This window comes from Lepisosteus oculatus, chromosome 4 (genome assembly GCF_040954835.1).
Source record: "Lepisosteus oculatus isolate fLepOcu1 chromosome 4, fLepOcu1.hap2, whole genome shotgun sequence".
Classification (NCBI taxonomy): Eukaryota; Metazoa; Chordata; class Actinopteri; order Semionotiformes; family Lepisosteidae; genus Lepisosteus; species Lepisosteus oculatus.
In genome coordinates, this window is record NC_090699.1 from 27,350,512 (window position 1) to 27,374,531 (window position 24,020).

At 35.2% G+C, this 24,020-nt stretch overlaps 1 protein-coding gene across 1 annotated transcript in view; it reads left to right on the plus strand.

Annotated features, from left to right (window-relative positions):
• The window catches only part of cpxm2 (carboxypeptidase X (M14 family), member 2), a 62,968-nt gene that overhangs the window by 10,464 nt on the left and 28,484 nt on the right, over window positions 1–24,020 (plus strand). The window contains exons 3-5 of the mRNA XM_006630416.3: window positions 8,670–8,779; window positions 13,991–14,130; window positions 23,662–23,746. Coding sequence (XP_006630479.2) covers window positions 8,670–8,779; window positions 13,991–14,130; window positions 23,662–23,746 — 335 coding nt within the window. The remainder of the gene's footprint in view (window positions 1–8,669; window positions 8,780–13,990; window positions 14,131–23,661; window positions 23,747–24,020) is intronic.

Sequence of the window (24,020 nt, forward strand, 5' to 3'; positions counted from 1 at the left end):
AACATCAGACTTAAATAAGGACCATGAAATGAAATAACGCAGTTTTAGAATGGGCAATCGAAACCATTAAACCTATCTAAGATTGATTCTGTTCTTTTATTTATTTACAGCAATGTACTACTTGAAATATCAGTAGGATATGTGTAAGATACATAAAAAGTATCTCAGATCGGTGTTTTTACAAGAAATCTCAGGCTTTGAGAAAAGTACTAAATTATGTTTCTTTTTTTATTACAGTCATTGAATTAATTGATAAATAAGTATTAAATAGCATAAATGAATCATCTAAATTGACCCATGCTAATGACATAAAGGATAATTTCCTTTCTATGCTTTGTTAAAAATGTTTTGTTAGATTAATATGAGATCTTTATTTACATATACTGTATCAGATCAAACTGAAATGCTTATTTTTCCTGAATAGAAAGAATAACATTTCACACCTAAAAATGAAAACATCTACAGTACTCTTAACTGCTTATGCAAACTTTAAATAAACAATGTGCTGTTGTGTATAGTAGAGCATAAAATGGCAATGATCTTTAGTTCAGTTTCAGCATTTTTACAGTTGAGAAATAATGGCTCATTTCAACTAATGATGGTATTTTAAAGTATTAAAATTCGTCATTTGCCAAGCAGAATTGCTGAGGTTATACCTCACTGCTGCAAAAGGTCAATGAAATATTCAGTGAAATTTGTTTAATTATATTTTAGGGAAAATTTACTTGACCTTCTACATTCTATTGCCAAACCCTCAGTTAAAGAAAAAGAAAAGTGGACATTTTCTTGGATACTAAAAATTATGTGGAGCCAACAGTGGAGCCAAGTCCTCCTTAAAGATAAAAAAAAAGTTCTATGTAGACCACTCTGATGGACATCAGTGAGTGTAGAGCAGATATACAGAACTTTATGTTAATTGTTTTGTGCAATAGACCAAACAATGGTGAGGTCTGTATGGCCAGTTTTCTAGCAGGACAACACTCTTGCTGTTGAATTCACGTCTATTTGTGAAATGAGAATGTGACAGTTGTGTTTCAGATGCTGTACTTACAGGTATCAATACAGAGCCATTGAACATTTGTAGGATGCTCTAGGGCAACATGTGTAATCTAGGGCTCAGAGACATGCTCATCCAGACTCCACAACTCAAAAAGAGCAAAGCTCCACAAAACAACATCAGCAACCTGGTACAGAGCATGGATCACAGATGTACAGTAAAGCTTCTCTTGCTTCTAACACTAGCCACCCATACTGTGCAGTATTAGCTTGTGCCTTTTACAGCAGACCCCCTGTTGATCGACGTTTTAGTAGACAAATTTTAAAATCTTTTTTTGCAATCTTGTTACAAATGTCAGAAAAAACGAACGTCTTTGGAGTCTGTTGCAAATTCCATAGTGGGTTTGATACTGTAGGTTTTCCCAATCTGCCAGACAGGCCAGCTTTGTGGAGTGGCCGGGGTGTTGTTGAATCGTCCACATTTTCTTCTCTCTCAATCATTGAACTCCGGGGTTGCAGCTGCAGCTGCAGCTATTTCAACATCACTGTTGCTTTCACAGTTGTATCCATAACCAGTTTCCTCATTGGCCAGTAGCTCGATTCAGAGTGACAGCCTGATGTACTGTAGGTGATGTCTGTGTGCTTCCTAATGATCAATGCCACTGTGCTTAAACAGATACTATGTCTTCAAAATGTTTTTTTCAAAAACTGATCTGTGCCTTTCTGCAGCATTGTCATTGACTTGTTTATTCTTTATGGTTGCATCTTTGCTTGAAATTATCTACAGTACATGACTAAGGAATCTTGCAGAGATACTGTAGGTGTACGTATTACTTACTGTATATCACATGCTCCACCATTGTTGCACACAGACAGTGGGAACTCATTGCTTATTGCTAATTGCATGGCTCATTAAGGTCTTTTGTGCACCAAATTAATCCAGATTTTAATCCAGAAGTGTTAAAGAGTACATATGTAATCATGCCTTTTCTATATTTCCTTCATATCGATTATAGATTTAGTTTTCTTTTTTTATTTTGAACATGTGAAGTAAAATTTGTAGAATATGTGTAAAATATTGACTGCTACTTCAAAGTGTTAATGGTTGCAAACTTCAAAGCAATAAAATGTAAAAAAAATGTTCAAGGGCATGAATACTTTTGCAAGGCACAGTATGTATTCTGAATTTTAACTTTTCAAATATACAAAAAAACTCTTATAGAAAATATTTCACAAAAAGCAGTCTGCCTTTTTTAATTAAACTGAAAAAAAGATATACTGTATCCAAAACTGAAAATTAAATCAGGTATCTGCATGAATGTGATATGTAAGAAAAAGATGTTTTATAGAAATGCATTCAGAAAGGTGCAAATTCAAGATTGTGACTCACTTGGGTTGATTAAACTTGAAGGTACTTCTTTTTTTCTGTAAAGAATTTATATATGGAAAAACTGGAATTATTTATCGGCACCATCAAACCCATCATAGATTAGATAATATCTTTCAACAATATTTGTTGCCAGTTTGATTGATTGTTGTTCTTGGCTCAATAAATGTCTTGAATAGAAATGGGCTGAAAGTTTTTTTTTTCTGTAAGTGCAATGATCACCTTTTTGTGAAAATCCACAAACAAAACTGGTTCTTTTCTTCCTAGCACTTGTTTAAGAATAGTAGACATAAAACCAAGAATCTGTTATTGTTTTCTGTATCCTGTACAATTTCAGCTGTTTGCTTCACAGCTATTTATACAATCATACTAATTGAAAGCAATAGTGCTCCTTTTACAGGGTTGATGGGTCCTGAGAGAACTGTCAAAGAGTACGTCTTTGGAATGATATTGAATGATTCTGCAGTATTTTGTTGTTTTGTTTTAAAATATGAAAGCCTGCAGATACCAATAATTTACTTTGTTTGGATTTTTTTTGTCCCTAGCCGAGCAGTCAATTTCATTGTTCCAGTAAAAGAAAGTTCTCCACATGAGGATTCTATTCTACTGTATTCATTTATGGTTTCTTGTTTTGGCTCTTGCAGATCTGTAAAGGTTCGTGATATTTTTTATTTTAAAAAATATGCCAAATTAAAAATAAAAGGTTTAGCGGTATAGGCAGAAACATCTGTCCTGTTTTTTTTAAATTTACCTTCAAAACATACACATTGGAAACTTTTAGAGTGGAGAATAGTTTATTGCCATATGTACATGTGCTATACATTGGAATTCTTAATCACGCTGATCTCTCTGGATATACACGGTACAACAGACAACATTACACAATGTAAACAATAGGAACAATTAATATATGGTGGAAAAATAAATATGTAGTAGCAAGACAGAGAAAAAAAAGGAAAAAACTCATTTTTTGAATGTGCTTTAATTTTATTTGAACAAAATAAACAGTGAATCAAAGTGTGAAGATAAAATAAAGGAAAATAAATTATTATAAGACATCAACAAACATTCTGAACAAAGTTTTAGTCACCTAAGAAAAATAAAGACCATAGACTGTGAATTTTTCAGAATAACAGCTAGGCATTTATTGAAAGAAGCCAGTTTTCCCTTGAACAATATGGCAGTCTAGCATTATTCTGTAAATCTGTAGGATTTTCCTTTAAGACCAGGAATGTGTCAGATCTTCCTAGGTTCTGATCTCTTCTGGTTCCAGATTATCTACTGTATACTGTATATATTTCTATGGTGACCAAAATTGAACACAATATTCTAAAGGTATCACTAAGGAACTGTACAATTTAACATACTGTAGCATCCAATGATTAACATAACATTTCTGAACATTTTCATGAAGATGAAAATATTATATTAACATAAATACCTATAATAATACTTGCTTACACTTGTATAGTGCTTTATAGTACTGGAGTGTCCTTTCTGGACACTCCAGTACTTACACTCCACCTGGATGATGCGATGGCAGCCATAGTGCACCAGAACACTCACCCCACACCAGCTATTAGTGGGGAGGAGAACAGAATAATGAAGCCAATTCATAGATGGGGATTATTAGGAGGGCTAATGGGACACCAGGGTTACACCCCTACTCTTTATAAGAAACACACTGGGATTTTTAATGACCACAGTTTTATGTCTCATCCAAAGGACGAGACCTTTTTACAGTATAGTGTCCCTGTCACTATACTGGGGTATTAGGACCCACATAAGCTGCAGGGTGAGCACCCCCTGCTGGCCCCACAAACACCTCTTCCAGCAGCAGCCTTAGTTTTTCCCAGGAGGTCTCCCATCCAGGTATTGACCAGACTCACCAGTGCTTAGCTTCAGTGGGTTGCCAGTTGTGAGTTGCAGGGTGATATGGCTACTGGCTTACCTACAGTATAGTATGTGTAGGTTTTTTTCTTAAGTTGCTTCTTCAAGCTTAGTGTTTCCAATCTTACCGTGCAATACTCTGCACTTGTCTAGGAGTTACAGATCCCTGTTCTCCTCTCCTAAGTACATCGCATCCATCTGAGTACAGTATATGTCCTTAATCTGTACTCTCTGCTTTCTAACTTTTAACCAGTTCTCAATTCAAATCCTTGCATTACCTTGAATGACTGTTGTGTGCAATTTGATAACTAATCCTTTATTAAAATGTAAAAAAATCATAATAAATTGTGTCATATGTTCTGTTTCTTACCCTTTACTTTTCTGTTCAAAGAGTTAAACAAGACCCATTATTTCTTAAACCACATGTAGGTATCCTCTGCTCTTATTGTCTCACAGTTGATCCTCTATCTGAATTCTTATTTTCATTTTTCATTTGACATGTAATAGAAATACAAATTAATTGGTCTTTTTTTGGTTTTGGTGCACATTTAATGGATAATGTAACTCACTGTTCTGAGTGACTGCTGGCAAAAAATTATTAACAGCATATAAACAACATCTCATGTTTCCCAAAGAACAAATAGAATACCACCAGGTTTAAAAGATTTGTTTATGCAATTATTAATGATTAATTTATTTGGCTGATGCTTTATCCAAAGTGACTTACATGTACACAGTGTTAAAGACTCTGTATTTTACCCTAAGAATGTAAATGAAGTACCTTGCTAAAGGGTACAACAGCATAGTTCCAACCTTTTTTAACCCAGAACCTTCCAGCTATACAGTACGTCCAGGACTTAGACCACTACTCCCTCATATTAAATGCTCCCAGTACTTGTTAGACAGCTTTTCTTGGGCTAAGAGATATTGACAGGTTCTTTCTTTGTAAACAACTGAGTGAAATATTCATTTTCTACATTAAGCATTTTTTCCAATGGGAGCTTCTAGTCCTACTGCTGGTGGGCCAGTTTGGCTGCAGATTTTCTAGGATTTTGTAATGCACCAGCACCTGAAGAGCTGTGAGAATCTTTTTAAACTGTTCTTTTTAAGCGGATAACAAACTGATTCATGTTTGATTGGGTATTCCTGATCTAAAAGCTTCCCATTCTTCTCTCTTCACCTCACACACTTTGGAGTTCAGTTCAACTTGTACTACCAAAGATAATAAAGAGCTGCATCAACTGCCGAACATCAGTAAATGAAAAGAAAGACTGAAGAAGTAAATTTAAATACGATCCTGCAGCAGGGAAGGGTACTGTACACTGACGTAAAAAAACATTGAAGTCAAAATTACATATATGCCTGTAAGCCTAAATGTGAGAGACTGCAAGGCATTAAAAGTCTTTGTAAAGTACATTCAGTCCTGCTGTAGTTATAAATACAGCCACGTACAACATACAGAGATAACACTGTACATAAGTATACTTATATTGAAAGAAAACACAACGTTTCGGCTGTGGAGCCTTCTTTGGGTGTGAATTAAAAGTGCATGACTATTTTTTTCTTCTCTTTTCAGCATGGAATAAACCTATTACTTGTTCCTTTGCAGCCTACGCATTCTGTTGATGATTCTGTACAGTAGGATAGGGTGCATAGGATGCATTATGATAAACTGTTAAGATCCTCAAAACAGATTAAATAGTGACATTTACATGATCCAGATCAATGTTTTATGAATAAGAAACTGCAAGATTACTAAATGTCTAACTAAAAATTTGGAAAAGCCAGAACCAGATGTGTAATTTGTGCAGTTTTTCTAAAACATTACATTAAGGAGCAGTGAAACAAGCAATTGGTGAAACCACACAGCCACAAACTATCACATACACACCACACAATAAATGTATGTCCATGGAGCCCACTGTATGTTTACACTGTAAAGCAGAATGTTTAAGAATTAACCAGAGATCTTGTGCAACAGTTCATAAATACATTTTCTAAAATGTTCTGTAATGTATTTTGGCAAGTTCTTTTTGTGAAATGATTAATGGCCAGCAGTGACTTGCCAATAAAGCATTTGACCAACTCCAAATCATTACTTGTACATGATAATGATATTTTAATTATATATCACTTGGAGTTTTACACAAAACCCCCAAAAGAAAAAAAAACTTTCAGCTGTAAAGAAAAGTTTTGTGGAATTCTACAACAAGACTATAAGGTTTAAGTTGATGTTGGAGTTTGGAGGACAGAGACCCCAACATCATCTTAAAATGTATAGTGGGGTTATTTATCCACTCTGCAATTGATCAACTGCTGGTGTAAACAAACATTATCTGTTCTAATAAAATGCTTTGCTAGTGGAAGAGGGATTTACATAATATCCAGTGCACTGCTAGTCAAAAAGGTGTGCAGTCAAATTTAGGGTATTATGAGAACCGGCTTCTGAAAAACCTACGCATCTGACATAAAAAAGTAGGAACTGCGGTATTTACCTTTATTTTTATAAATGTGTAGATCTGTTCATTCATTTTCTAATCTGCTTATCCAGGGTTGCAGGGGAGAGCAGACGTCTATCTTGGACAATGGGCACAAGGCCAGATACACTCTGGATGGGACGCCAGTCCTTCACAGGGCACACACAGATACAAAACACACACATGCTTAAGGTTTCATGTCTTTGGACTGTGGGGGGGAAACTAGATCACCTAGAGAAAGCCCATGTGAACAACGGTAGAACATACAAATTCCCCTCAGATAGCACAAAATCAATTCTGTTACTTTGCTATTGACATTGGCATGTGTATGGTTATTGAGGTACTTTTACACAAGGATGACTGTGAAAAGATGCATCACTGCTAAAGCCATTGATAAACATATATAATAACAGAATGAAATGTTAAATTTATCACTATTGTACTACAGAAATCCCTCTTCTACATGTGTGGTAAGAGCTGAGCAAGAAGGTCCGCAATGATCTTAAACCTTAGAATGTCCAAGTAATCAAATCCATGATGCCTTGTATCATTAGATACACAGATATTTAAAAATGTAGTGAAATGTAGGCTTTAGGAGAAATTAATATTATTTCTGAAGTGCATTCTTTTAGTTTGTGAACAACAGAGGAATCACATCATTCTAAATTATTCATTGTTTTATAGAACTGTGTTAAAAAGGTGATCTTTTTAACTTGATCTTAATGACAGACACCATAGCTACAGTATTTGTAAGTGATCACTGTTTCTATTAAAGTTGCTTTTCATACATGGGAATGGTTGGTCTGATATATACAGTATGGTTGTTCAGGGGATGCAATGACACTTTAACAAAATTGGTGAATCTACACTGGAATAATGTTTGGAGCTAAAAATTTTGTTATTTTTCTGCTTGGACACAGATAAGATTATCCGGTTGTCAACTGTTACTGTAGCCAAGATGCAATATCTAAAATTTGCTGTCAACATTTTGGCATTTGAGGCTGTCTTGGTTTTAATGGTCTGTTAAATCTCATTTCTGTGTAATAAATGAATTAAAATTATTTGTGTCACTTTAACCTCTGCGATATCTTACAAAGCTTCTTTCTTTCAATCATCCCATTAGATCCAATCTAAGCCTAGTTCCAATCTTTTCTAATGTGTATTTATGTACTGTGCTTACCCTATATATACTGTACTATGTACGATATACAGAATGCTTTACTTCTCATCTTCCAGCCTTTACTACTCCAGAAAAAAAAGATCATTGTTGACAACAGGGTTTTTTAAGGCCTTGATTCCCTCACAAAACCCAACACATCTAATTTTACACACAGCATGACAGAAGAATAAATCACTCAATACTACTGGGTATAAAGAGAAGTACCGGTAATCTGTCATTGTTAAGCTGATGTCTGACTCCTCTTTTACCCAGTTGGAATCCATCCTACTACAAATTTAATTAGACTACAAGATGCATAGGCACTGAACGGCACACTGGATGATTTGTGTCAGAAATAAATGAGCTAAAGATTAGCCAGTGTCCGCATCCTTTGCAGGGATCATTAAAAAAAAAAACATACATTATGAACCTCTTTTAAATACTTGTGAATCTTTTGTCTTTGAAAGCACTTATTTTTTTAAACAAATGTATTAAGTCTGAGTAACTAATTAATTTAAACCTATAGACAGTTTGAATTTAAATTGCCAATATCAAGCATACAGTACGGTAGGGTTATTTCTTTCATTTAACTAATGTGATTTCAATATGCCTTATAATTCCATTCTCAATGAGATTCCCCTACTAAGAAAAAAACGCAGGGTCAGGTGTCATTGTTCTTTCTGAAGAAGTGACTGTAATGTGTAACATTAGCTTTAATACTAAGATGAGTGACCTGGGGTTTATGTTTTTTGCTTGACAGAATGTCCTCCAATGGGACTGGAGACCCTGAAAATTGATGACTTCCAGCTGCATGCGTCCACAATCAAACGGTATGGCCTGGGAGCACACAGAGGACGCCTGAACATCCAGGTGCGGAGAAGCTCTGTCTCTTGGAACGCTCTCGAACAAGCACTCAAGCACTGCAAAGGTGCAGAATTTCAATAGCAAAGTCTTTGTTCAAATAAAAAAAAAACTCAGAGGGAAAACAGCATTGGTTCATTACAGAAGGATTTGGGAATGTGCAGCTGCAAGCAGCTCACATGAAGATTGAAATATGTCCCCTATAAGCAGGTTTTGTAGTGGGTGTTGTTAGAATGTATGAGTTGAAAAATACTGTATGTTTGCCTGTCTTTACCTTGTCATGCAATGTGCTTCTTGTTTGATAATGGGAGAAGCATGTTTTGATTATCTGATATAGAAAAACCTTTGTGCATTTCAAGTGTACTCAAGTGTGGTCCATGTTAATATACTGTACAGTGTAGTCTATTATAACTCAATCCATATTGCACAGTACTGACATACAGTACAGTACATAGTGAAAATGTTTGCGAACCCCTATTTGTAATTACCCTTTATTCCCTTCCTACCCTTGTTTTATCAAAACCTGTGTTTTTTTTAATAACCAAAGGGGCTTCTATTTACCAGTTCAATATTTTTTTTTATGATGCAGTGGTGCATGAAGTAGAACAAAAATGAATCATTAAGAATCAGTGTATGGAAAGTTATACAGTAGTGAGCCCTAGTTTATTTAGCACAGCTAAGGGGGTTATTAGAATCAGGTGGTTGAATAATAAGATAAGTAAACAAGAAATGACTTTGGGAAGCCCTTTCCTATATAATAGAAATTTTGTGAATTTGGTCTTCACCACACAGTTTAGTTGAAACACGTCAGGCCATCCATCTGTCTGCTTAAGCTGAGCTGAAAGTAGGTCACTACAATGATCTTAAACATACACCACAAGCAGATCTACAATAGAAAATGTCCAGTTTTGGGCAGACCAATTCAAAGTCCTAGATCCCATTTAAATGCTTTAGTGAACTGTTCAGGCAAGAAAACACCTTAATGTTACCTGATGACCTGAAAGCAGTTCTGTAAGGAAGAATAGGTTACAATTCCTAAAATTCGATGTGAGAGACTGATAAATAGTAACAGGAAACATCTACCTTAGGTGAAGTCCTTGTTTTGACATCAGGATATTTACTGTTAGATCATTTTGTAAATTAAAATAATTCAAATATGTCTAATGTCTTTATGCTATACATTTATTTGGGTTATTTTTGTATTTTATTAAGTCTTTCTTTATATCTAGTTGTTTTAGGTTTAAAAAAATGTAAGAATGCGGACCAACCTAGACATTTCACAAACGTTTTCTCAGTAATGTACAGAACATGTCCGGTGTTTGTACCTACTGTACTGTAGATCCACAGTATGCTCAAAAATGAAAAAATAAAAGGACTTTTTTAATGCTTACCCAAGTCTCATAAACTTTGAAAAAATAAGATTTACAAGCAAGACTTTGAATATGATTTTTAAAAATAAATCTCTGATTAGTAGACTTGTTTTCAAAATCTGAAGAGGGGGCCTATAAAAATGTTTTCCTTCTGCTACAAACTATAAAGGATCTGTTGCCATAGAGACTAGTGGAACTTTATATTTATAAGGGCTCCTGAAGCCCTCTGAAGTTTTGTTTTTTCTGAGAGAACTGCTTTCAGATTTTAATTACTTGGAAGAAGAAATGGTGAAAAAAAAAACTTTGAAAGGTAAGTACAAGGACAAAGATTATATTTGTATTGGAAAAAGTAGCCTTGCTATTGGTGACAGCCATTTCTAAACAATTTCTAACCCTTTTTGTGATTTGATCTCAGATGTTATTTGATATTAATACTATTTTATGGTTCAAAATGTTAATTGCTGTCAATATTTTAAAGTTATTTTTTAACTCTAGTTGGAGTTGGGGGAACAGTAAGTTGCACTCTTCCTTCTGGCCCTGAATTTTCAAACCGATATCCCAGTAGTGTGATGGGGACTCTTTGCTTTCCTTCTAATGAGATGTTAACTGAGGTCATGGCTAGTGTAATGTCATGGCTACATTTGACCGCATGAAGTTATATTTCATGTCTCCCCCTGATCTGTTGTGTGATGGCCCTGCTGATGTTCATCATCATGATGCTGCATTTCCTTCATGTACGTCAATGGATGATGCAATGGGAACCTTCCTATAGTTGAAGTGCTTTGGGATGAAAAAGCACTTTACAAGTGTAAGCAAATATTAATTATAAAATTGGTGTTCTGGGCTTGGCCACCTTTATTTGTGGCATTTCCATTTTATTGTATCCCATTGAACTTCCTTCCAGAGGTGTGCTGTATTTATTAACAAGTACTGTAGCTCCACTAAATTGTCCCCCTATGGGTTTGTGCTCAAGAAAAGGAAAGCTGGGCAGCCTCATCTATTTATTCCACTCTTAGTCACACTTCCTCTGGTGGCTATCTACTCTACTCCCAGATTCATACATGAGCTACACGGACTTGGGAATTCAATTACCACATATTGCTGTCTGTCTCTGTTTACTCTGGTAATGTATGGTGTGAATTCACAAAACGCTAAATTGATTAAATCCCAAACTTCTGTCTACGGAATTGAGTTGTTCACAAAATATGTACAGTACTGTATATTGGCCTCATGCTCTGCCTATTACTTCCAGATTCTTTCATTGGCCCATCAGAAATAATCAGGATAACATTTTAAAACATCAATTAAAAGAATCCAAGGGAGCTAAATAGTCACAAAATGACACAAGAGTGTATTTTTTCCACACAGCTGAGAGGAGTTAGCTAAAGGGAGAAAGTATATTTAAGTCAATTAATCAAGGAATTACACACTGTTTCTGACAAGGGACTTACTGTACCCCCTTGGATACAGTACATTTTACTGGAAATGACTTAAAAAGATTGCAGCTTCAAAACGAGTTTGTATTCCAAACAGGGGCAAGGAAGCTGAAGAGATCATTTGAAATCTTGCGTAAGTCTTATATTTAGTCCAGATGCACATAAGCAAATCATGAGATAGAAAAAAAGGGGACAAAACAAGTGAAAGGGAAAATACAAAAACTTTTTTTTTGGCATTTGCAAAAAAAAGTATTTCCTGTTAAAAAAAAGACAAATAAGGAAATCAAACAGAAGTTAGAATGCAGCAGTCTAGTCTGAGTCATTCCAGGGGTTTGCATTGCTCTGGAATGGATTAGTCTAATGAGTTCCACAAACAGACCAGTACATACAAAATAAAGCTCTATTTCAACTTTGCTTTATTAGTGAAACAAATACTTGTGTTAAACTAGAAATTACCAAGGATGTTAGCTATAACATTCTGTACTGAAAAAAGAAAAGAAAATCCCTGCAGCTCAGGTACTAATACTGACAATTGCTAAGAATTTGCTATGGATTAGTTTCCTTTGTCATGACAATTGTTCTGTTCTTGCATCTAGCAACTTAATATGTGTGAAAGCCAGAAAAGGCAATGTCAAAAATACTCAATGCACACATGCAGTATAACAGGAATGCAGCCAAACTTAGTCTGGATAACAAAAATCTAATATTAAGTATTTCTCTGCTTTGGTTACAAATTAATTCCTCCAGTCTGTATAAATGGACAAAATGCCATGATGATAAATGTGCAAGAAATGTATTCTTATTCTAATTCTATAATATTCTGAAAGGGTAATTCTAGTAATTACTGTACGTTACATTTGGAAAAAAGTTAGAGAAATGAAAAGCTACGTACATGAAAGCTAGATTGCTGCTAAAACTGGAGATAATTGTACCATATTCTTCAAATGAGATTTTCTTTTCTTTGCTGATTTCTATTAGAGAGTTTAATAACAGTGATGGGATGTCTGTACTCAGGGAGGGGGAAGGTTCTGAAGAAGTATTATGGAACAGTAAATTGCAGATTACTATCTTAACCCATTTCTGCCTCCTCACTCATTATTCTAAAAACAATTTAAGAAGGAGTTCTTGGGACTTCAATATATGAATTTGAATTTATTGAGTACAAACTGTATCTTAAAAAGCACAATGGCAGTAAATGCAGTAGCTGTGGGTGCCAATTCACGGAACATAATTTAATATTTTTCCTAAACTGTGTATGTGGTTGCATCAATTAAGTCATAGGCACTCAATATTAACTAAAACAAAAACAACCTTTTGGCGAGTTATTGAAAATGCCAAAAATTATTCATAGATGAGAATGCATTTTCCTGAGCTATTCATAAAATGAATGTGGTCTTGCTGAGGTTGGTGCTGTTCTTGCAAACTGATGTTTTTTGTACAATTTGCAATGGGTCTTTCATTTTACACAATGGGCAGCGATTGCAAAGCTCTACATTTTTGGGTACAATGGTGTATAATTCTGTGTTTGGCACGGTGTGACTCAAAAAGACTTGGCCCACAAAAAACTGAATTCTGCGCACAAAGATTGACAAAATGAGAGCTCTGTCCAAAAACAAATGAGGTTTTTAAATCAGCATGTAATTCACTCATAAAAAAGACTCAACGTCAGAAGGACATTAGAGGCATCAGTACAAGGCTGCAGATGGAAAATTAATCACGTTTTTTTTTAGCTACTGTAAGTGTGGCTGAGAGAGAAGTTGCATTGGCATGACCCCAGGACTGAAAGTGTCAGTCTTCCCCACTTAGCCCAGCAGGGAACGGGGTGATAAAAGGCTGTCAGTGCTCAGATATCTTCTTGATCCCTTCAGGCTATGATAATTTACCAGTTCTTTAGATGTGCATGGTAGACATGATGTTCTAATTGCTCATCTTTTTGTGCATCTCCCGTTATTTGAATAAGTGACAAAATAAAACCTGTTATTATGAAAATGATTGATTTTTTAAAATCTACTTCATAATAAAGTAAACTTGAATGGCTGTTTTTAACCAGAGAAAGAATTCTAGATATATGATGTACTACTTTTGGGTATTTGTTAGAAATCCCATCCTTTGACCCAGAGAAAGGTCTGGAATACTCTTTTGTGTAGGAAATCTTCAAAACAGTTCCAGTTATCAATATTATATGAAAAAAGCATTCAGACTTTCCTTGTTCATCTATGATACATGTTTATCTCATGAAGTGAGAGATAAAACGTGACAGAGAAAAACCTACATTTGTATGTCATGAGATTTTACAGTTCAATCAAGACAATCTAGAAATGGACAACTTGGTCATATTTATACTATGTACTGTATGATAGCTCTGTGGATTGTTAAAATACTATATGTAGAATATAACTTTTCTTGTTTGCCAGGCTGGTATCTATGAAGATGATTTCTATGATGGGGCATGGTGTGCTGGAAGAAATGACCCTCTACAGTGGTTTGAGGTTGATGCTAGAAGGTTAACAAAATTCACTGGAGTCATCACACAAGGCAGGAACTCCTTGTGGTTGTGAGTACATTTAGAGTTATTTTAACATTCTATAATTGTACCAGCTCTTATATTAACATTCTTGGTTTTGGAAGATGGTGCCTAATCAAGAACAGACCTAGCCTGTGCTGGGACAGGAAACCTCTAAGGACATTATTTCTGTAAATAACATGGATTGCACTCTTCGCTTGGGATCAGAATTTCAAAATCAGTGTCCCAGTATAGTGACAGGTGACACTGTGCTGTCTGAGGTACCATTCTTCAAATCTTATGTTAAACTTCCTTCTAGAAAGAGTGTTAAAATAGTGACCTGGTTAAGTTCCAGTCTAGGCTTGCACCATCTGGCCTACCTAAATTTGCTTAATCGAATGGGTGAAGTAGTTTTGCACTTCTGCACCTGAACTGCTGTATACTGGGGCTGTTGGTTTATAATGGCTGCCATGCTTCAACCTACTGTAGTGGGTGATGACTGCACTGCAGTGACAGATGAAGTGGAGGAAAAGCACTAGACAAATTTAAACAATTATTATAAAATGCTGAGCAGAGACTTGCAAACTTAAAAAGTTTAGAAATGTTTCTGTGACTCTTTCATCACATACCACATTCCAGCTTGAGATCTTGCAATCATGTTTTGGTCAAACAAACAAGTTTTAAATTTATACAGATGTGTATACAAATGTGGCCACCCTGAACCGTAGTTTCAAGGCAGGTGGGAGTGTGTTTTTGTATGTTATGTTTAGTTTCATACCCAAACTAAACAATAATGCCTTTATTTAAATTGAAAGAATACAAAGATGCTGGATATCTGATTGCAGTGCCTTGTGAATTAAAGTCAAGAGCTAATTTGATCATTTACCTTTTCCGTACCACACTTAGTTGCAGAAACAAGCCATCTTTTCGAGGCTGAAATAATAACATACTGTATAAAAGATCACAAATGAGTGGAAGCCATTCAGCCTATTTAGCTTGTTTGTTTGAGAGGCAGATTATCTGAAAGCCAAGCTGAAGATACCTTCAAACCCTGTCAGGGAGTGGCATAAGACTCTTTGGTAATAGTCAAACTCTAATAAACTAATAATTATTGCATTAACAGTTATTAAAAGAGTGCATCCCCACTGGGCTTTCAGCTGCTTGCTGGAAGCCTAGGGGGAAGTCTACACAGCTGGAGTTCATTAGTCAAGATCCTTTAAAAGCAGGGCGTACCAGAAGGTACTTAGTCTTTTCCAAAATATTTAGGTTAAACAATACAACAAGCAACAAAAATAAGGTTGTACTACAAAAATAAGACTAGGAGATATTTAAAATACTGTAAGATACAGTAGCAGCACATGGATTTTCAATGTCTTGGACCACTGTTTGCTCACAGAAAAGATTTGCTTAAGCATACCCTCCTGGGAGGGAATTTAAGAATGGAGGTGTCAGGGCGATCTGAACTGTTGGATGGTGAGGCTTTGAATACCTTTATGTTCCTAAACTAAGGCATTATGTTCTAAAGGGTGAACTTGGTGAGTTTGCTTAGAGACACACCAGACTAGTTTCCCAAACTTTTAAAGGGGTATTATACAGTATATAAGATACTCTTCAAAGGATCAGCAGGTTCACAGAATTAGGGAAGGAACTGCCAAAAGACAGAAAAGGTAGTAGGTAGTAGGTACCGTGTGCCATACCGAACAATCGCTATCGTGGAGTACAGGAGACTAGGCATGAGTCTGTAAGAGAGTGTATCTGTGTTTGTGTTATGTATGTGTAGTTTGTGTGCATGTGTTGTTTATTTATAGTGTACAGTTTGTGTTTTGGTGTATGTACGTATTTGTACAGTATGTCTTGTGTATCTGTTTTGTATGTGTATATGCTGTGTATTTGTATTGATTATGAGTATTTTGTATATGTTGTGTTTGTGTTGTGTATGTGTATAGTGTATTCTTCCTTATACTTCCGTGTGTGATTGTTGGTCATCCTTTAAATGAACAGTACCACTCAAAAGTTTTAGTACACCTCCTTAAAACCAGGTTTTTTGTGATTATATGTTTTAAACTGTATAAACTTGCCTATAAACACTTAATATTTAATTACATGATATATGCACTTATAATCTTAAGTGAACTGCATTGAAACTTTTAATTTTTCCTTTTTTAATAAAATGAACACCCAAAGCAAGTGGATTTCAGTCAGAAGCCAAGGTTAGTTAAAAGTCAGAAATGTGTATAACATGGTGTTAGAACACTAAAAGAAGTTTAAAATTGTATTTGTTAGATGTTCTCACAGTTAACTAGCATGTTACCTCATTAACCTTTTGTAACCAATTATTAGTAAACAGGTGAGGGTCCATGATTACTATAAATATAGGGAGCATGGGCAAAAAGTTCTAATTCCTGAATGAACATTGCAAAATTTGCTCAGTAAGCAAGTAAAAAAGGACAGTCTATAATTACTTTTAGAAATGAAGGTCAATCTTTAAGACAAATTGCAAGAATTTTCCAAGTGTCATTAACTGCTGTGGCCAAGACTACCAAACGATATGAAGACTCTATCACTCATAAGGACTGAAAAAGTTCAGGCATTTACCTCAGAATCAGAGAATACATTAATTCTAGTCACAAGTCTGCAAAACCGGCGACTGCCTGCCCCTAAAATACAAGCTGAGCTCAATGCTACCAGAAGTAGAGATGTTTCAAACATCAACTGTTCAGAGAAGGTTGTGTGAAGCTGGCCTACCAGGAAGATTTGCTGCAAAGAAACCATTGTTAAGAGTGCAGAATAAGAGGAAGAGACTTGCCAAGGCAAAAAAAAGCACAGAGACTGGACCTTTGAGGCCAGCTTCAAAACTGTAGTCTAGATTTCAATACTAAATTCAATACTGTAGTCTAGATGGTCAGAATACCATTGTTAGCCATGTGATGTAAGTGTGAACTGAAACATAGTGTTGGTCAAGGTAACCCTTAAACAGAAGACCACTTCATGGCCATTGTAGAACTACATTTAGCAGTAAAAGAGATGTTGCAGTTCATTGGTTTGTGTGTGTCAAAAAGAGAGATTGCTAAGATGCGTTTCCCTCAAGGTAAGACCCAAATATGTCTGCATCAAGTCAGGGCACCCCTCATTCTGAGATTATTGTGTTAGAGATGTGCTGAGGGATACACTTGCAGTATTATTATTGCTTATCCTTTGTGGCCAACATGGGGTCTGTGTGTGTTGTCCTGAGAGATATCTTGTTGTGTATTACGCAACTGGGACATGGAGAGTTCTTCCATTTAAAGCCATTGGGTGTATTGTGCTCATTTAACAGCCCTTGAGGGGCTTCTGTGTTGAGTAGAATATGAAATGTGTACCTTGTAGGCAAGAATGAAATTCATTGGCTATGACAGGCCACCAGTAGTACAGGTCATTTAAGCCTCTATTGTGTGTACTGTATATACTTGGGGTATTGATTAATTACTTAATTAGTGAAGGACTGAACGCCACATTCTTGCATGTGTCTAATCTACTGTATACTAGCTGGTATACAGTTTAAAGGGATTCATGGTAATAGCTTGTGTTGAGTCATTTAGAGTAGGTCTGTATTATGCAAACAGCTTTGTCAGAATAAAGTCTCCTTGCACAGCATTTTGCTGTCCATTCTGTTTCCATGTGCTCAGGGCCCTCAGTCCTCAGGCCTGTCACAGTGACACATACTTTACTGTAGCAACAATCCGTATTTAGTTGTTTTCATGAAGGTATCCTTGTGATTTAGGCAATACTAGCAGTGAGACTCCATACGAGTGCTAAGGAATACACTCTGAGGCCACCCAGAAAATGAGCCTGAGAACGCCTGGCCTTGAAGCCCTTATTTAAAGTATATCATAGAATGAAGGATGGGCAGAAGCTTGGGTTTGTCCTCCTCCTCAACTTTTGTAATGAACTACAATTAATTTTACATTAAAAGAAATATTTACCACTACCTGTTTATCATACCCAGCCTGATGAAAGCCACTTCAGTGATAATTTATACATGGCGAAGGTTAATTTATTTGGATGCCGGAAAGCAAAACATTTAACTCCATGAGAGTTTCTTTGGCTCTTTGATATTAAAAGGTCATCATAAAAAGCCAGTAAAAAATGTCATCCTTCATTCTTTCTGCCTAGTTAAATTTAGCTGAAGGTTTGCGTATTTTGTTTTGCAGATATAATGGGCAGCACTTAGTCTTTTTGTAATAGCTTGAGAGGAACTTTACCAGAGGGAAGGGATGTTGAATTCTTCCCATGCAGTTTTTAACATTATTATGCCTAAATTAAGAGGATAAGGCTAAGTGTTAGTCATCCATTAATCCATCAAAATGCCTTTAAAAGCTTTTGCAAAACTTGAAGATAAAAATATCCACCACCTTAACTAGTTGGTGTAGTGAGTTGTGTTGACTATGCATCCATTTTTCAAGACATACAGTACTACAGTATATGTTCAGTATGAAAAAAAGAAAACCTTTAGGTCATAAGGTTTTAACTGACAATTTGTAGGTTTTTGCAGTAAAATGTTTTTATATGGTTTTTGAAGTTTTTTACATTGGAAGTAACAGAATATATGTACTGTATATGTTTGAAAATGTGTAGTTTTTTAAAACACTAAAACACATATTTTAAAACAGTGTGTGACATTGAAAATGAAAAAAATGTCAAATGAAACACCACATCAAAACACTAAGTAACATTACGCTGTGATGTAATCTTTTGTCACAGCACAACTTAATCAAGAAAAAACAAAAGCCTGAGTTATGTTTAATAATGCCTTGTTTATCTTCATACTGTACCTCAAAACCCCTGAGATCAGTACTAAATACAAACCCTCTCAAAACCTTCATTAGATATTGCTTCATTATTTGACTTACAATAACTGCTTTTCAGACTATTCACAGTGCCAATAAACCCAGGAAATCCAGAGAGTGGATTATTGATTCCCATTTCATTTTTAGAAGCATTTTCATTCTTTTTAGAGCTTTGTAATATTATTATTCCATCTATATTTAAGAGTTATTTCCCCAGGTCATGTATAACACCTAAAGAATGCTTTATCAGCTCAAGCCATACTGTGGTGCAGTAATTTGCATTGCATACCAGTGTCCCTTACTAGCGGTAGAAATCAAGGTTTGAAGCATTCAATAAGGAATTCATCTCACCATTCCAGAGAGAAGCAAGGGTAATTAGTCACAGTCTTTTGCCTTGAATTATTTACAAGGCTTTTTGCTGGGTTTGCTACTGTGTGACATTTTCATGCAGTTTCAAGACCATGTGTAAGTCATCTCAGTGCCTACTACGAAAAGATTAATTCAAAGTCTTGCAAAATATTATAAATACCAAAAATATTTAATATTTTATAACAGTTTAAAACCTCTTTTTGACACATGGTATGATGAACTGTAGTAGTGTTTGCAACACATAGAATTGCATTGTTCAGTTGTGACACTTTTTCTTGAGACTATCAGTAAAAAGAGACTACAGTAGAATAGAAATAGTTTTTTTCACATACAGTAGCATATGTTTGATAACGTGTAATGAATACAGTATTTGGTTTAGAGAAAAAGCCTGGCCTATTGAAATGTTATTGTCTGTCAGCTAATTGAATTTTTAAAGTTGAGTGGGTTTTAAATCAACAACTAAATAATGGTACAAGAGACAAATGCAAAGTGGCAGCATCATAGGAAAACAATTCTGTATTTGATATAATCAAGGTATTTAATGAAAAGGAGCAATAATCACAAACCATCTGAAAAGCCTTTAAATTAAGTTTTAAACATCATAGAAATACAATATATTCATTGTATTTTGCAAACTAATCTGGTCAGTTTCTGCTGTCACATCTTACAAACACTCTTTTTAAAACACATCATAAACAGTTGCTCTCTTAGTATGGTTTGAGCTCCCTGAGCTGAAATGGATTCAGTGATGTGTTTATTAACAAGTCAGTTAAATCAGTTGGGCAACATTCAGAGTGGTGCCAATGACAACAGTCTGCTGGAGCTGTTCCTTAATTAAAAATTGCTCTATGAAAATCAGCTCTGAAAATACTGACTCACTTAATGCAAAAACAAATGAGCAAACATCAAAAACTCTGAATACACAGGCTTAAAATGACATATACTGTATGTACTGTAGGAAGAGATAACAATAAGTTTTGTTCGCCCTGAAGTTTTCAAAACATTCCAGACTTTATTTAGGTTAATCATTTTAATGTATTTCATTAAAGCACTGATTTTAAGGAATATACAGTACAAAATGTACTTTATACATAATACATTATGTACAGTATATTATTATACAATTATACATAAACTATATCAGTTATAAATATTTGCAACATACAATGTATTGACACATTTTCTGTATGTTGCATGTATTGCAATATGACTAAGAAATAATATATAGTACTGTATAGTTTTTATTGTTGCACACTTTGCAACACTATAAATTTAAATATTGTACAACACATTTTAGAATGTTAACTTTCCGAGTCCCTTTATATGTGAAGTGTATTTGATGATATGCTGTGGAATCGTACCTTTTGTGCCATGTGAAAGTGTTTTTTACTTCTCTGTTTGCCTGAATAAATTGCACCACTTTTATAAAATGTAGTAACTGTAAAGTAAATAATGATGGCTCATACCTACTGTACATCTAAAGAAATTAAACCAAGTACTTCATAAACTTGTCTTTTAGACAAATACAATACTGTAAATCAATATTTTAACTTGATGATTTTTGCAGTTCTTTGTACAGTGGGTATGTGAGGTTGGCATTCTGAGACAATAAGAGTCTCCCCCCACACAATGAATCAGACTGCTTGTTGAGTGTAAACAGAACATGCAGGATTGCAGGTGGGCACTATTATGACACAGCAGCCCATATTTGTCCCATCAGGAGCCTCCCTAGACTCACACCACAGCTGTGATCTGTTGAGCTTGACTTAAACATGTGAGCAAGGCAATTAGCAGAGGGATTCTTTGCTGCTACAGACAGATGCAGCCTTAATAGAAAACCCACAAGACAAAGCAAATAGAACCATACAAGAAATAATTAAATTAAATGTAAGCCCCCAGAAAGATACTAGAATGGCATGATGTGACTAGGAAATAATCCTTAAATTATTCATTATAGCAATTTGCAAAGCCTTGATGAAAACCACCTATGCAGTATAGAAATCCTTAAAGATAAATGCTGTAATGATAGCAATTTGAGCAGTGTTTTAAAAACATTCTTGCAGGGCCATCCATAGGTGTGAGGCAATACTGCAGACAAATTTGTACACACTAAGTAAGCCTAAGACAAAACGTAACTTTAACTAATTTAACTGAAGTTGACATAAAATCTTAGTACAGAGGTGTTAACAGATTGACACAGATTCAACAGAATTTTTCCCCATTTCAAAAGCAAACAAACTTTGCAGGATTCCATGTTATTGAAAATGTTGGGCATTTTCCCTCAATATTCTATAAAGCCAATGTGCACTTCTGATCCTTGTTAATCCTCAGTCCACCCCCAGACTGTCTGTGGATTGTCACCTCCTGTCCTCCGAGGATCAGCCTCCCACACTGACATTTCATTTCCATTCTAGTTACCCGGAAACTTCAAACAGGCACACAAGTCCTGACTAAACCTCAACTAAAAAACAAACTTTCGCAATATTGTCCTTAAATTGCATTTCCACGGTTTCATAATCTTAACTTTTGATTCAGATCAAAGGTTTATCTATTTGTTTCTCTATGTAAATAGAAATACTCTTTGTTTTGATTTAGATATACTTTAACCAAAGACTGGCAATTGAGGGAGTTCTATCTTCTGCTATTTGGCTTTATGTGATCTGTTGCACTATTTGTATGACACACAGGGATCCCTGGTAGTTCTGTCTCTGTCTCTTGTTCTTTCTTTCTGGACATCTGTCACAACTGAGGATTATTTTTTTTGTGTGTGCAATATTGCAAGACTGCAGATCTGCAGGTCTGAAGATGACTAAAGAGGAAAATCCAGGATAAATAGATTTTGGTCAAGTTTATTATTGTGTTCTCAAATAAAATTGGGGGTCCTGGGTGGAAGTCCATGGCACACTGTTTTTGCAGTTCCTGCTTTTCCGTGTCTTGTTGTTCCATGGTTTTGAGGAGTTGAGATTCTTGTTGCAGGTGCTTCATTAAATTCTGGGTAATAATCTCCATGAGTTGTTCTAAATGTTGATATTCTTCATGCTGGCTTTAGGACATCATTGAAGTGCTTCCCTTGACCTCCTCTTGAGCACATGCAGTTATTAAGACTTGCTTAGTTATTCTTGTTCTATGATAGACCCAAAGCAAGAGATCATTACTACTATAACTACTACTACTGCAACTACTTCTACTTCTCCTGCTAATAGTAATTATTATAATAATGAAGTAAAGTAGTCTTCTGGGATGATGGCCATTCTGTATCATTGTCACATTCTTAAGTTCTAAATATTACTGATACTACTTAGGCAATTGTGATTTGTGTACAAGGCACACTGTAATGAGAAAGTTGTCTCTATATTTTATACTGCCATGAGATTGGACACCAAGAGTTTGAGCAGTTCTGCATCAAGAACAGAAAAAAATCTATTCTAAGAATGAGTAAATCAAAAGCTGAAAACAGTCTCCTAAATGGTTCAACAAATACATTAAGAAAAATATGAAGGAATAAAGCAATTTATAAAATGATTAAAAACAAAAGGATCCACTTTAAGAAAAAGTAAAAATATCTTAGAAAGGTCAAGGGTGGGATAGAAAGGAATATTGGAAAGGAATAATAAGATAAAGGCAAAAATAAAAGTAATAATTTTTTTTCCAAATGTATATCAAATATGCTAAATTCTGGAAAATTGGAAATCAAGTCTGCTGATGATAAATTAACAGGAATAGTTATTATATCGGATGCAGTTGGGTTTTGTAAGTATGACAAAACCTAACCAAATATGTTCTTTCAAGAAATGGCTGGATGAGATACTTGGATCAATCCTAAAAACTACTGTAAACAGGCTATACAAACCAAATGACCTCTTCTCATTTGTAACTGATCTTCTTAGAAGTGTCTCATGTTATTAAACATCGATCTCATTTTCTTATATTTCTTGCAAAAGGTGAGCTAATTATATTGTTATAGTTTCTTTGTACAGTAAGTTACCTGTACAAGCTTTTCAGAGTTGTATTGAGTCTGGAGGAAGTAAGGCCATCTAATTCAGTTGCATGAAACAGAAAGGAAATTTAATGTGCAGTCCTCCAATATAGTAGTGTACTGTAATTATTTTTGTGTTTTAACAAACATGGTTCACACCTGAAGAAGACTCATAATTGGAAACTTTTTTTCTTTGCATTTACTTTTCAGTGTGGAATTAGCTTCTGTGTGCTCCTGAATTGTTATTATAAAATGGATTCAACACTATAGTTTGAACAGACCAGATACCTACAGAAACTTGTAGCCTCATGGCAGCTAATGTGTATCCACACAAAGCTTAATTTGTACTGCAGTTACAGTCTAATGATTGCTGGTTAAATAACATGTTCTTTTCTAAATCTGTCATTGCAGAAGCGATTGGGTGACATCATATAAAGTGATGGTGAGCAATGACAGCCACTCGTGGGTAACAATTAAAAATGGAACACAGGACATGGTGAGTAGGAAAGGCTAACAGATTTCTTGTCTGTGAATGTTCATCTTCTCTTTAACATTGTTCTAATTCACATACAGAATCTGCAAGAGTCTGAAAGGCTATCTGTGCTCTAAAACCTGCACTTCAGTGATGCCTCAGATTCATGTACAGTAAGGAGAGTTTCCCACACATAATTAATCCACAGAGGAAACCCAGCTACAGGCACGTGTTTTAAAAGGCAAGAAGACACTTGCTGTCATTGTCTTTGCCTTTTGGTGTTCAGTAATAATCCTGA